Raw genomic sequence first — 13,887 nt, 5'->3', positions numbered from 1 at the left:
ACTGCGGGCTCAGAGAACACCAGAGAGGATGCGCTTGCCACGGAGAGTGAGGCGAGAAGGGACGAAGACAGCCTGAAGCGGCCGGGGACAGCGAAAGGCGGGTGGCGGAGGCAGCACGAGCGGTCAGAGAGGTAACAGGAGAGCTGCAAGACGCGGGGGTCACCGGGCCAGGGGCGGAGAGTCCCGGAGGGAGCGACTGGGCAGTGCCCGGGCCACGCACCATAAGGGAGGAGTCATTGCTGCTCATCTCCGGGCACCCGCGGCTCCGAGTCCGGGTCTGGTGGTGCCTCGCGGAGCGGGATTCCCGAGTCAGGGTCCCGGTCGCGCCTCTCACGGCCTGCAGTTGGAGGAGCGCGCGTCCTTGGAAACGGAGCAGCAGGCCGCTCTCTAAGGGCGTCATAGTTAAGGGTGGGTGTGACCAGGCACCCACGTGACAAGGCGCGGGTAGTCGAGCGCCGAGAGGGCGAGTACGCGCTGGTGTTGCCGCGGTCCCAGGCACCGGCGCCCGAGCCGACCGTGGCCATGGGCCTGGGCGCCAGCGCCGAGCAGCCCGCAGGAGGCGCCGAGGGCTTCCACCTGCACGGGGTGAGTGGCCCCTGCGGCACCGGTGGCCTTGGCATGGCGTCCGCACCAACGTGCGGGGGACGTCCGATCACCGGCCCGGGGGCGGTAGAGGCGGGGTCCCGGCCTTAGTGCGGCCGCCCGGGGGAGAGCGATGCCCCTTCCCGGTAGGAGCCGCCGGCGAGAGATGGCGCCACGGCACTCCTGGGCCCCGGCCCGTCTGCGGCCGCGGGTCGGCCCGGCGCCAGCCCCAAGTGCCAGCTCTGCAGGAAGCTGGAGCGTTTCCTGGTCGGGTCGGGCCGCCCCGGAATGGCACTTCTCCCGGGTGAAGAGTGAAAGCACCAGGTCCAGTCGGGACGCATTTGTGCACTTGTATGATCACATTTATGATCGCCTGTTGTGCACTGCGCTCGTTACTGGGCCTGGGGAGAGAGCCAGCTAAACCCAGGGCCCGGCTGTCCCCGCCCTTGGATCCAGGGGTCAGGGTAACCGAGTGGACGCCAGCTGCGGGGGAGCCTGCCAGCGCGCATCCTGCCTGTGGTGGGGTCGAAGACCGATGAGAACCAGCCCGGGAAAGTGGGAGCGGGAGAGCCAAGAGAACGCGGCAGAGGGCTCTGGGAGAGAGTTTGCGGGGGATGGGGGGAGGGGGAGGGCTCCCCGGTGGAACATTGCGGAGAAGCGCGGTAAGGCCGCGGCTGAGAATGTGCCTTCGGTGTTGCCACAGAGGTCTGGATGAGCAGTCCCGGGGAAAGTGGAGATGGAGTGGGTTCCTAGAGCCTGAAGGTGAGGAGAGGGGCCCGCAGCAAGATGGAGATTTGGGGTGATTTGTACTACGGAGAAGGAGGGGCTGTAACAGAGATGAGAGGGGCACGAGAGTGTCTGTCCCCAGCGCGCCGCGGGGCAGGACTCCCTTCTCCCTTGTGCACGGTGGATGGCAGCAGAGATGGGGGTAGGCAGACGGGCTTGTCAGTTTGGTGCCTGGCTGTTGAGCGGTCTCTGTATTGTGATGGGAGGCTCTGTTAACAACTATGGGGGAGGGGGGCAGCTAAAGAAGAGGTTTCCTAAAAGGAAAGCCAGGATGGCTTCAGGACCCAGAGGTAACAGAATCTGTGCTTGGTGGTGGGCTTTCCCTAGTGGACGTCATGGTGAGGCACCGGACAGAAAAGGTGGACAGTGAAATGCATGCAGCCAGAAGAGTCTTCCAACAGGTCTGATGGAAGGCAAATTGAGGATATCAACAAGGGGGGGGTGGGGTGGTGGTGGTGACGGTGGTGATAGTGGTGATGGTAAGAGTGAAGATGGGAAAGGCCTGTTGGAGAGGGACAGAATGGAGAGACTGGGGAATTGGAGGTCTTCATTCACAAAAGTTTTTTTTTTTTCCCTGTTTCATACGTGTAGCTTTATTTAGTTGATGTACAATATTATATATGGGTACAATATAGTGATTCACAATTTTTAAAGGTTATACTCCATTTATAGTTATTGTAAAAAATTGGCTATATTCCCTGCATTGTACAATATATCCTTATAGCCAAAACAGTGATTTTGAGCACATACACTGTGGCAGGTAGAGTTACAGGCACCGGAGATAAAGCAGTGAGCAGAAAAGATATTGTCCCTTTTCTCATGGAGTTTACATTTGGATGCCAGCAGAGAAGGAAGGGAGATGGATAGGAAATAGAAATATATGGTAGGTGGTGATCATTGCTAGTGAGAAAAATAAAGCAGGGTGAGGGGATCCAGAGTGATGAGTGGGTGCTCTTTTGTATACAGGGGTCAGGAAAGGCCTCTGATCAAGTCACGTTTGAACAGACACCTTGGAAGGAAGTAAGGAGTGGACAATACAGATATTTGGGGGAAGAGCGTTCTGGGCAGAGGGAGGCCCTGAGGTGGGATTGTGCTTGCTGGGCTTGAGGAGAAGCAAGGAGGTGGGATTGGTGTGCTTGGATGGCGTGGCCCATGCGAGGAGAGTGCTAAAGGATGAGGCCAGGTTGCTTGGGGCCTTGCGTTTTGTCCTGAGGATTTAGGATTTTATGCTGAGCTGTGGAGCCATTGGGAGGTTTTAAGTGGAGGTGTGACATTGCCTCCTGAACATTCAAAAAAACCGAAGAGCAAGTGTGCTGCCTTCTCTAAATACTGGCGTTCCCACGGTGTGCTGGGCGTGGTGGAGAAGTCACTGTCCTCGGCAGTGGACAGGAGCAGACTCTGGGTCGGATTTCCTGGGGTCAGGCTGTTGCTGAATAACTGAGTGCTTTTCCTCCCCTGTCAGTTGGGGTTAGTGAGACGGTTAAATGACAGGGGAAGCAGGTGGTGCAGTCTTCTGGCACCCAGCCAAGCCTCAGAAGGCGTAAACTGCCATCTTTGTTAATCACTCTAGGTGCCCTGATGGGAGATACAGGGGGCGGGGGGCGTGTTATGAAAGCACTCATTGTGGGGCTGCGGGATCTGGGGTGATGGGAACCCCTAAGGGAGAGCCAGACAGAGGGGTCGCTTGTTGCGGGGCCAGGGGTGCGGTGGGCAGCACCGCAGGTGATTTCCGCTGTGGAGCCATAGTGGGTGATGACAAGGCCCAGAGCAAGGGACCTTGACAAGGCCAGACTGAGGACAAGGCCACAGGAGAGGGGAGGTGGAGGCGCTGGGTGGGCTGGGAGAGGGCCGGGCCTGCGCACTGGGGGCCCGAGCCTCTGAGCCTCATTAATGATGGAGGTTGGCAGACACAGTGTTGAGGAGGGTAGAGGGCAACCAGCCTCTGGAGTGGGGGCCTTACCCGAGGAAGGTGGAGTGGCCCAGAGCAGGGAGGGGCAGCTCACCGCCAGCTCTCCCTGGTGACCTGTCCTCTGATTCTCAAAAGACCCCTCTTCCCAGCTTCCCCCTGAAGGGACGGAGGGGCAGGCTCCAAGCAGCTGCCCTCTGGGCCAGGCCAACTAGGGCTGGAGTTGGTTTCTGGGCTCATTCTCACTGGAAGCCATGGCAGCTTCTGGAGGTGGCAAGGCGGGGCTCCGTTGGTTCCACTGCCTGGAGGGAGCCCTGATTCCAGGGGCGAACTGGCCTTGATCCATAGCCTCAGCGGTAAGCTCTCCTTCAGTTTGGGGACTCCAAGACTGGAGGGGCTAGTGGGTGGCAGAAGCCATGGGGGCCTTTCCCTCAAGGAAGCATCCAGAACCTGAGGCCACATGAGCCCTGTGCCCTGTGGGCTGGGGGCCTGGCTGGTGCCTGACCGGCAGGGCATCAAGTGCTCACAGCCAAAGGCCTGAGGGTGTGGGGCCCATCTTCGGTCCAGACCTGGGGATAAAGGCTGCATTGTTTGAGCAAAGCTCTGTGAATGGGGCCTTTGAGATGGATTTCCACCATAGCTGCAAGCCTGGTTGTGGTGTTTTTGGAGACAGCAGGGAGTTCGGGAGCTGAGGGCAGGGCAGGAGCCCCTTGGGCTGGGAATGGCTCCTGGAGGAGCTGTCCTGTGGGGGGAGGTTGGATGGTGAGGGGACTCTGCGCTGCCCACGAGGCTCCCTGGCTCAGGCTCATTCCAGACCCTGGGGTCTGCTCTCCTCAGCCACCCCTCCTCAACAGCTCCTATCGCCCCACCTGCGGGACTGGGCTTGGATCTGTCACCACAGGGTCAGGGGCCCTCTGGGATCTGGCCACAGGCTGCCTTCTGCACTCTCACTTTCTGGGCACGGCCCTGGCTCCATCCATCCTGGGGCACTCCCTTCCTGTCCACATCTAAACCTTTCTGGTAAACCCTTCTGGCTTTCCAGCATCCCCAGCCCAGGCTTCTGGGGCAGCCATCTGTGTCACCCTGTCTCCGTGTGGCCTACTGCTCTGGGTTCTCCTATGAGGCGTCTCTGGAAGCATCTGTGGATCATGATCAGGAAAGAGTTGTCTTCCGAAAGAGGAAAACCTGTGCCCAGGAAGGTAGTGAGAGAGGATGGAGTGAACCTTGAGCATGCCCACGTGTGGCCTGCCTGGAACGGTTCATGCTGGTGTCTGTGTCCTCGCCGGGACACGGGGAGTGGTGATGGTTTCTAGAATTGACGGCTGGGGGCTTCTGGGAGAGTCCCGGGGTCGGCGCAGTGACCGTGGCCTCTGTGCAGCACAGGTGCAGGAGAACTCCCCCGCCCAGCAGGCAGGCCTGGAGCCCTACTTCGACTTCATCATCACCATTGGGCACTCAAGGCTGGTGAGGCCCCCCTCCTGCCTCTGCTTTGCTTGTGTGTGTCTCCTGCTGTCCCACAGGGGCCCCAGCCCTGCTCCTGCCTCCCTTTTCTGCTGAAGGGAGGCTGAGCCCCATCTCCCCTTCTTCCTGAGCCTGATGGGGGCCCTGCCTGGAGCTCAGCTCCTGGGCTCTCAGGGGTGGTCTGGAGCAGGTGGAGTCCTGGCCCTGGCTGCAAGGCCTACGGGGCCTGCCCAGAGGGACCTGAGAGGTGTGGGAGCTCTGGAAGGGGCAGTTCAGAGTGGGCAGTGCTGCAGTGCTCTGGACCCCGGGGGCTCTTTGCTTACTTTGTTGTGTTTTCTGGGGGGACCTAAGGAGGAAGGTTTAGCAGGGCTTGGGGGTGCTGGGGGTCACAGTGGCTGCAGGCCCAGCCCAGCCACCAAGGCCCTTGCCCCATCTCAGACCCAGACTTGTCTGGGGGGCCCGGCCGGGTGTGTGTGGGGGTCCGGGAGTCAGCCCCGCTGCCCCTGCAGAACAAGGAGAATGACACGCTCAAGGCCCTGCTGAAGGCCAACGTGGAGAAGCCGGTGAAGCTGGAGGTGTTCAACATGAAGACCATGAAGGTGCGCGAGGTGGAGGTGGTGCCCAGCAACATGTGGGGCGGCCAGGGCCTGCTGGGCGCCAGCGTGCGCTTCTGCAGCTTCCGAAGGGCCAGCGAGCACGTGTGGCATGTGCTGGTGAGTGGGCGGGGCGTATGGGATGGGTGTGGGGTGGGGGCCTCCCGGGAGAGGCCAGCAGGCAGTGGGTCTGTTAGAGGGTCCCAAGGGCAGGGTGTGGTCTTCTCTCTCCAGTGTCCCAAAGAGGGCAACTCTTCTCAGCCCAGCAGTGCCCTGTGACTTCGGGCATTTTCTTACCCTCTAGACGTTGGCTTCTTCTTTGGAAAGGTGGGGACGCCATCTGCTGGAAGCTTGGTTGTACTGCCAGAAGGCTGCTGCTGCTGCTGCTTTAGTCTTTATCTAAAAGAGTGGTTTTTTTGGTATACTCTAGGGGAGGGGTCCCCAACCCCAGGGCCGCGGACCGGTGCCGGTCCCCAGCCTGTTAGCAACCGGGCTACACAGCAGGAGGTGAGTGGCAGGCGAGCGAGCAAAGCTTCATCTGCCATTCCCCATCACTCGCATTACCACCTGAACCGTTAACACCCACGCCGTCCGTGGAAAAATTGTCTTCCACAAAACTGGCCCTTGGTGCCAGAAAGGTCGGGGACCGCTGCTCTAGGATATACCAGTATATTATGGTTTTTTTTGGCAGGTCCCCTGAGAGCACCTTTGGGCACTGGGCTGGTGCCTAGGGTCTGAACCTTAATGAATCTCAGTGACTGAGTTGTCACAGATGTTGCTGTTAGTGTTCGTTCACAGACACACATGCACACGTGACATGCACAGTCACTGATGGGGCCCGAGTTCTCGAATGCTCGGTCCTATGGCTTGATGGACAGAGGGTGCCCTGAGCTGGAAATTGGTTGATTTGGTTTCTAGCCCCCTCTATTGCTCACTGACTCCTCGCGGGAGCCTTCTCAACCTTTTCAGCCAGCCTCAGTTTGTCCATAAGTGCAATGGGGGTGGTGATGCAAATCCCTCTATATTTCCCGGGAGACTGGGGGTTGGGTAGTGGAGCTTTCCAAGGGAGAAGGCAATCCTCGTACCCACTTCTCACCACCCTCTCCTTCAACCTCCCCCTACCCGCCACCCCAGGGGTCTTCAGTTCTGTGCCTGCAGCCGTAACAACAATGCAGTTGGGCACTTACTGTGGGCCAAGGTGTGGTTTTCATTCTGTGCATATATTATTTTTTTTAATCTTCTCAGCAACCGTTGAGTAAGTCCTACATATCCCACTTTTAATTGTGGGGAAACTGAGGCCGAGGGGTTAAGTGTTTATCCACAGCGCCCCAGCTAGCCGCTGGTGGAGCCGGGAGTTGGACCTAGGTGGTCAGATGCGGGAGCTCCTGCCTGTGGCACGGTGCTGCCCTCTGCTGGACAGGCTGTGGACTGGGGGAGGCAGGGGAACCAGGGGCTGGGCTGGGAGAGTCTGGGCTTGAGGTCCTGGCCTGGGGACAGAGGACAGGTGGAGAGGCAGCTCCTGGAGAGGCAGCTTCCCACCCGCCACCCCCCAGTAGCAAGGCCGATAGTTGGATAGTTCGTGATTCTTTTCTCAGGATGTGGAACCCTGTTCCCCTGCCTTCCTCGCTGGCCTGCGCCCCTACACCGACTACGTGGTTGGCTCAGACCAGATCCTCCAGGAGGTAAGGAACCACGGCCTTCCCCCCGGCCCCCTGGATGGGGTGTGGAGAGATGGGTGCTGTCCATGACAAGCGTCTTGTGAGGCTTCCCATCCCAGGGTGGGAGCAGGGCTCAGGTGCCATGTGTCTGTCGTAGTCCGAGGACTTCTTCTCGCTCATCGAGTCCCATGAGGGGAAGCCCTTGAAGCTGATGGTTTATAACTCCGAGTCCGACTCCTGCCGGGATGTGACTGTCACTCCCAATGCAGCCTGGGGTGGAGAGGGCAGGTATTTCCTGGGGTTGCAGGGCTGCAGGGTGGGGCCCTGGTGGGGCCGTGGGGGACCCTGGCCATTGGGCATGGACCTGGAGTCCCATGGTGGGGATGGAGGGCTGGGCCCTGGGCCCAGGGATCCTGAGGCTGACAGTTGGTCCATGAGGCCCCCTCATTGCTGGTGGATGGGGGTGGCAGTGATAGGAAGGGCTGTGGGACAAGCCCTGGAGTGAATGTTTCTGGTCTTCGGCAGCCTGGGCTGTGGTATCGGCTACGGGTATCTGCACCGGATCCCAACCCAGCCTCCCAGCCACCACAAGAAGCCACCTGGTGTTCCGCCACCTGGTGTCCCGCCACCTGGTGTCCCGCCGCCTGGTGCCCCACCATCTGGTACCCCACCACCTGGACCCACCCCCCAGGACTCTCCTGCCCCTTCTGGCCTGGAGACAGGCTCCAGGCAGGGTGACTATGTGGAGGTATGTGGGGAGCACCTGCCAGCTGTGGCGAGAGGGGAGCTTCATGTGGACAGAAGGGCCTGCAGCTGGGAAGAGAGGACACTGGGGGCTGTCCTCACTGGGGGCCTGCCTGCACAGCCCTTGGGAGGCCCATCTGCTTGTGGGACCCAGTGGGAGCAGATGGGCCCATCCTGGGACAGTGGAACCTACTTTGATTCTGCCACTTGGGTCTGGAGGTGAGGGTAGTGAGGCACTGGTTGTCATTTTCATTTCATGACTGGGAAACTGAGGCTCAGAGGTGGGCAGAGCCTTGGTCTGTGCCTCTGTGAGTCTGTGGTAAAGTTAGGCCAGGGGCTGGGTGTCTGTCTGGGTCTGCAGCCAGACCGTGGCTGTTGAGAGGTCCCCCAAGTGCCTCTGGGCATCGGGCTGGTGCCTGGGGTCTGCACGGGGGCCCTTGGGGACTGCTCTCCAGGCATGGACTCTTCCTGTGGGTCATGGATGGGGCTCCATCAGGTGGGCCCTTGGGGCTGCTCAGCAGAGTGGGAAGCATGCCCCGAGTCCATGTCCACACTGCACGGGAGGCCAGCCAGGCCCCTCTTGCCTGACTTCACATCTGCTGCAGAGGAAGCGGCAGATGCCCAGGGCTGTTTGCTCCCTCGGGCTGAGCGGTGCGCCCGGTGGGTGTGAGCTGGCGCTTAGGTTGGACTACCCTGTCCAATAGGCCTCTCCTGTTCCTTTTTTTCCCTGGCTCCCCGTAGGCCCTGCTGCAGGCACCTGGCTCCTCCAAGGAGGAACAGCTCCCTGGGCCTGAGAGTCCTGGCCATGGCACTCCAGACCTTGGCGACCTTCCCCGTTCCATGGAGATTCCTCTTCAGCCTCCGCCTCCACTGCAGCGAGTCATGGACCCAGGTACTGAGCAGGCTGAGAGGAAGCTGAGGGCCTGCAAGCCCTGTGCTGGAGCGGGTCCCAAGCTCTGGGCTGGACTTCGGCAGACCCACTGAGCCCTTCTATCTGATATCCGCCAAGATAACTGCAGGTGATCCAATCAGTATACGGATGGCAAGACTGCTGTCCAGAGGAGAGAGGGGGCCTGCTCAAGGTCACACAGCACACTGGGCACAGAGCAGGGTCTGGGCCCTCTGCCACTGGGCTATTCCCATGAGACCCAACCCCAGGCCCCTTTCTGTCCTCAGAAACTGGCAGTGGGGAACCTCTGGGGTTGGCTGGGGGCATTGCCATGGGCTGAGGAGGTTACAGTCTCTGGCCGGGCCAGATGCCCCAGGAATAGGGTGCCGTGAGCCCAGGGCGCTGGCCTTCCAGCGGTCAGGGTTTTGTTCTGGCAGAGAACTGCGCACCTTCCCCTAGGCTTCCTGGACGTGTCCGGCATCTCCCTCTTGGACAGCAGCAATGCCAGCGCCTGGTCTGGCCTGCCCTCCTCCACAGAGCTGACCTCCACTGCGGTCTCAGCCTCAGGGCTGGAGGACATCTGCTCCAGCAGGGGTTCTCGTGAGCGTGGCGGTGAGTGGCCGGCCGGCACCTTCGGAGGCCTTCTGGGAAGGGCCCCGGGTTGTGGGGAAGGCGGCCCTGAGTCTCTCAGCTGGGTTAGAGGCTGGCCTGCAGGTGGAATGCAGCCGCATCAAGGCATTTGTACGGTAAAGCGCCCATCCCCCATCAACGCTGGGGGTGGGAGTCGAGGGTCAGCGGGGTTACTGCCCCAGGCCACACTGGTCCTGGTCTGTGGGCCTCCTCAGCCCCACCCCGTGTGTTTCAGGTGAGGCCACCTGGTCTGGGTCAGAGTTTGAGGTCTCCTTCCCAGACAGCCCAGGCGCCCAGGCGGACCACCTGCCTCAGCTGACACTTCCCGACAGCCTCACCTCTGCAGCCTCACCAGAAGATGGGCTGTCCGCTGAGCTGCTCGAAGCCCAGGCTGAGGAGGAGCCAGCAAGCACAGAGAGCCTAGATTTCGGGGCAGAGGCTGAGCGGGCAGCCAGCCAGGCACAGCTGTCCACCCCAAAATAACACCCCAGGCTCTAAGAAGGGCCTCTGATGGCATTTCATGAGGCCCAGAAGTGGGAGGCAGCTCAGGCCACACTGCGTGGCCAAGCCCCCTGCATTACGCTTCCTAGGCTGCTGCTGACGGGGGTGGGGGGTGGTGTGGCTTGTGTCCACTCAGACCCTACTGGTCTCCAAGAGGTGACCTCCCAGCATTCATTCTGCCTGATGGTCCTGCCTTTGGGGAACTGGCCACTTGTTTGAGAATCTCAAGTACTTTTTGGGTAGTAGGGGGCTGGGAGTAGCACCCAGGTTAAATAAGTTTTCCAGGAGCTAGGGTAGGAGAGCAAAGGATTCTTTGCCGCTTGGGTAGGGCGTGGAACTTCAGTGGGTAGAGTAAGAGGAGGCCGCGGGCCTTGGGGAAGGGCATCTTTTGGCCATGTACCCACTGCTTGCTCCTGCTCTGGTCACTGTGGCTGCACAGAAGGTAGCAGAGTCCAGGCGCCACCAGGTGTGAAGATGGGGTGAGGGACAAAGGGGTTGGTGTGGAGTGTTTGCCTAATCGCTCTGTAGGGCTTGCAGTGATTCTTTCCACAGAGCTCAGCCAGCTCTGTCTGTAATGGAAGGCACCCCCAAGCCCTGGGGACCCCTGCCACTCCAATTACTGTCTCACTCTGTGCTACACTGCACAGTTGGCTCATGCTGACCGCATATTCCAGCCATGTTTGGAGGAGAGGCAGTGAACTTGCCCACCTCTTCTGAGGGAGGATGGTTGGAAATTCTAGGCCCTTCAGCACACTCACCTGTGCTTGGACCACGATGCTTCTTCTTCCCCACCGTCTACACCCTACAGACCTAGTGTCCCCAGTTGTGACTCCTGTCAGCTCCCAAACTTTTACAACCATCTCTTCTAAATATACAAGTCATCCAGCCAGCCCCAGTGGTGAGTAAGAGTTACAAATTTAAGTTCACCATCCTAAGCAGACTCTCAGCCAGTCCTCCCGACTGGAGTTCTTTACACACAGCTCCCACTCCAAGGGGAAATGAGAGGCCTGGACAAGATTGAGTAAGGGCCCTTCTGTTCTTCCCTATAGTACGGGAGAGGGCTGTTCCCCTCACCTCCAGTGCCTTGGGAGGCTAAGACTAGGTTGGGTCTTTTGCTCTGCCTTGTTCCTGCAGGAAGAGGAGGGCTCCATCCAGGGATGGCCCCTCATCACTTGAAGTCCTCTCCTCTTCGGCTAGAGTCCCTCACCTTCCCACAGCCCTTGCTGAGTACCATGAAAGCTGCCTCTGGCCTGGCCTTCTAGCCTCGGCCCAGTCGAAAGTCCCACCTTTACCATTTGATTTGGAATGTGTGCACTTACAGGGAATTCAGAGCTTTCTTAGGCTCATAGGACAAGGACTGTCTGCTCTGGGGGGCACAGACCAAGTATATGGAGGGAGGGCCCCAAACCAGCAAACACTTCGCTTCTAGCACTGTGACTACATTTAAAAAGCAAGTCTTTGTCAAGTCTTCCAGAGCAGCTGATAAGCCCGCAGAACAGGGAGGCATTGTGTCCAAAGCCAGTGCTGGAGCCTGGTTCCTGGATTGTCTGGGAGCCCAGTGTCTGCCTGCAGCAATCCAGGAAGTAGAAAAGAATCACCAAGGGCCTGTTCTGAGGCCAGCTTCCCTTCACTGTAGCCTGGCAGTCCGACCCAGAGTCACCCTCACCCAAGGGACCTGGTTCTTCCCTCCCTCACTTTCACACACTCCCCTCCTTATATTGGGGGATAAAATGGATATCAATGCTAATTATTTCCGGGGTAAACAAAACCAGAAGTTTCTTCCTTTCTCTGTAATCTGCTATGAAGGAAAATGACAAGTGAAAATAAATGTGTACTACACTTTGAAATATTGTAACTAAAGCCTTTATTCTATACAACTGTGAAATACAGATTTTTACCCTTTTGGCATTGCAGACTGTCAAGATTTTCTGGAAACTATTACTGGTTTGACTGGAACAACAAAAAAAACCACAACCATGCTGGGGGTGAGATCTATGACGGGAAGGGAGCACAGCCGCCCCTCGAGGCTCGGCACACAGGGCAGCATGGCCCAGCAAGGCCCATTCCTTCTGCCCAAGGGCCCCTCGTGCAAACACAACTGAGGGCTGGTAAATGAGGTTTTTTTTTTTTTTTTTTTTTTTTTGCCATTAATTCACAACTATTGCTAAAAAATGTGCACCAAAAGTGCACTATTGTATTCAACAGGTAGAAAGGATTTTTAAAAACAGCCGGTTGCTCTCTGCATAAGGGAGACAGGCTCACTGGAGATGCGGCGTGTCTTTGCGCACTTCTTCAAAGTGTGGCGGCAGTGACCAGCCCACTTTCCAAAGGAGGCTGACCAGCAGTGAGGAAACCCTGTCTCTACGGTTGTGCCGGTCGGAATATCTCAGATAGTGAGGTCTGGACTCAGGCCACCAGCTGCCTCCAGCTGAACCTGTGAAGGCGTAGAAAAGGAAAAACCTTCCCCACCCCCTCCCTAGTCCCTGCTGTTGTGGGGACGGGCCACGCTGGGGAGGCAACTGGACTGGAATAAACTGCCCTCTGAAGGCACTTGTGCTTCTGGCTTCATCCAGGAGGCTTGTCTTACGTAGTTTTATGGGGGTGGACCATTGTTCTATTCCAAATACAAATGACCTTGGGGAGAATCCAAAGTATTTTTTTCTGCCAAAAGTTGAAGTATTTATCCCCAATAAGTTATATTCTGTACAAGATCCAAATGATTCTATGAAAGCTTTAGATTGTTAGAAAGAACAGTGAAAAGAAATCTGGATACAGGTACAACAACAACAAAAACCTGCATATAAAACTGGAAAAAACAAACATGTATACTTCCAGGACGTGAATATCAAATTAACTCACTATGATACCCTTTTACTCTGACACCATAAATATTAGGTAGCATTTAAATGAAGTTAAAATCTCATCACAGTCTTAAGTTTTGATGGTGTCACGCTGCTCACCCAGAGCAAGAACCTGTGGTGTCACCTGGCTTTGCCCATAAATAAAATGACACAGTGGAGGAAGGAGTAAGAGAGCTGCACCTCCCTGTGGCCGCCACCCAGTCCGGGCACCATGGGGGTATCACCGCTGGGCACAGGCTGGGCGTACTCTAGGCTGGCAGTCCCAGTGCTGTGATCCAGCACCTGGAATTTCAACAGATTTTCCTACAAGAACACATCTGAGATGCAATATTAAAAACAAGCCCAACAATAATCATTTATTATGAAATGGGCTGGCTCTCGAATTGTGCAGCAGCAAATTCCTATTAAAAGTAACTGTCTTAAATGGTGAAAACAACTTGTTTTTTTTTAATGACGAACTTGGAAAAAGCCTTCATAGGTACTGCATGAATGGAATGTACTCTTAGCAAAGCTCAAGAGTGTGGGTTTGGAGTTGAAACACAGTGACAGATGTGGCCCTACCAATGTGTTTCTAACAAGTGCTAACAGATCAAGATAGGGTCCTTTGAAACAAAAGGAGGAAGCAAAGTCTGCGCTGGCCTGTCGTTAGTTCTCTGTACACCTCGCAAGACACAGTCTGCTCGGGGCTCTTCTGCTCTGGCACTCTGCCTTCCTGGGGACAGCTTAATCTACACATTGAGACTGGTTTCTATATTACATCTCGATTAGTCACTTCAATTGAAAGAGAATCTCAGTCCATACCAAATCGGCCGTTAGAAGTCTTGTTCCCGTTGGGGCTCAGTGGGCTTCCTAGAAGGACTACTCTTGGGGCCATAGAGGAAGGTCAGTAAATGAATACCCAGGAGCATTCGCCCACCCTTCACGTGGACTTCTGACGGTAATGGAGGGTGAGGTCACCACCACTCTTCCATATGAAGTGTTTCACTGTTCGAAGGTCCATATTTGGATCCAAAACCTGAATAGCAAAAAATGAATAATAAAAAAGGTATCTAATATCTAAGGCTTTTATCGTTAACTCTGGGACTCTCCTCGCCCATGCCTGGTGGCCTGTTCTTGCTGACACAGCTGCCTTGCAAGCAGGCACGGATCTGGGCATGGTAAGATGTGCAGCTTGTGTGGCTAGGCCAGACAGGCCATGTTCAGCCATTCCTCTGAAGAAATACCTTGAGTGCATCTTCATTTACAACATCTCCACCGATGCTCCACCCACCTCCAC

General features: G+C 57.1%; 3 protein-coding genes across 16 annotated transcripts in view; 1 reads left to right on the top strand and 2 right to left on the bottom strand.

Moving 5' to 3' along the window:
- The window catches only part of TTC21A (tetratricopeptide repeat domain 21A), a 35,509-nt gene extending 34,732 nt beyond the window's left edge, over positions 1 to 777 (bottom strand). For all 8 annotated transcript variants that reach the window (XR_011075592.1, XR_011075593.1, XM_068556853.1 and 5 more), the window contains exon 1: positions 221 to 777. Coding sequence is in view for 6 of the 8 variants with exons in the window: in XM_068556853.1 (XP_068412954.1) it covers positions 221 to 400 (180 nt within the window). In the remaining 2 variants the exon portion in view is untranslated. The remainder of the gene's footprint in view (positions 1 to 220) is intronic.
- GORASP1 (golgi reassembly stacking protein 1) lies at positions 435 to 11,597 on the top strand. Of its 7 annotated transcripts, none has more exons than XM_068556865.1 (10): positions 449 to 585; positions 1,286 to 1,344; positions 4,658 to 4,738; positions 5,174 to 5,448; positions 6,924 to 7,010; positions 7,144 to 7,274; positions 7,512 to 7,734; positions 8,472 to 8,622; positions 9,079 to 9,231; positions 9,485 to 11,597. In XM_068556865.1, the coding sequence occupies exons 4-10, from the start codon at positions 5,320 to 5,322 to the stop codon at positions 9,730 to 9,732; spliced, it is 1,122 nt and encodes a 373-aa protein (XP_068412966.1). In that variant the 5' UTR covers positions 449 to 585; positions 1,286 to 1,344; positions 4,658 to 4,738; positions 5,174 to 5,319; the 3' UTR covers positions 9,733 to 11,597. The 7 variants fall into 7 exon arrangements, with proteins under 7 accessions (XP_068412965.1, XP_068412968.1, XP_068412966.1 ...); XM_068556866.1 differs by having other exon boundaries at positions 4,653 to 4,738; positions 5,245 to 5,448; XM_068556861.1 differs by lacking the exon at positions 449 to 585 and adding an exon at positions 626 to 933.
- Positions 11,591 to 13,887, bottom strand: part of WDR48 (WD repeat domain 48) — a 44,496-nt gene continuing 42,199 nt past the window's right edge. Inside the window, exon 19 of the mRNA XM_068556857.1 lies at positions 11,591 to 13,626. Within this exon, the coding sequence (XP_068412958.1) occupies positions 13,531 to 13,626 (96 nt within the window). The 3' untranslated portion in view covers positions 11,591 to 13,530. The remainder of the gene's footprint in view (positions 13,627 to 13,887) is intronic.

This window comes from Eschrichtius robustus, chromosome 12, assembly GCF_028021215.1.
Source record: "Eschrichtius robustus isolate mEscRob2 chromosome 12, mEscRob2.pri, whole genome shotgun sequence".
Classification (NCBI taxonomy): domain Eukaryota; kingdom Metazoa; phylum Chordata; class Mammalia; order Artiodactyla; family Eschrichtiidae; genus Eschrichtius; species Eschrichtius robustus.
The sequence above is the reverse complement of the archived record's forward strand: the minus strand, read 5'-3'. Positions and strand labels throughout refer to the sequence as shown.

What these genes read in the sequence shown, in the direction of transcription:
- GORASP1 (XM_068556861.1), top strand. Translation starts at nt 716, where the DNA reads ATGCCCCTTCCCGGTAGGAGCCGCCGGCGAGAGATGGCGCCACGGCAC. An exon ending in GGCAGGGTGACTATGTGGAG is followed by an intron (nt 7,735 to 8,471) that starts GTATGTGGGGAG and finishes GGCTCCCCGTAG; the next exon opens with GCCCTGCTGCAGGCACCTGG. An exon ending in GGGTTCTCGTGAGCGTGGCG is followed by an intron (nt 9,232 to 9,484) that starts GTGAGTGGCCGG and finishes CGTGTGTTTCAG; the next exon opens with GTGAGGCCACCTGGTCTGGG.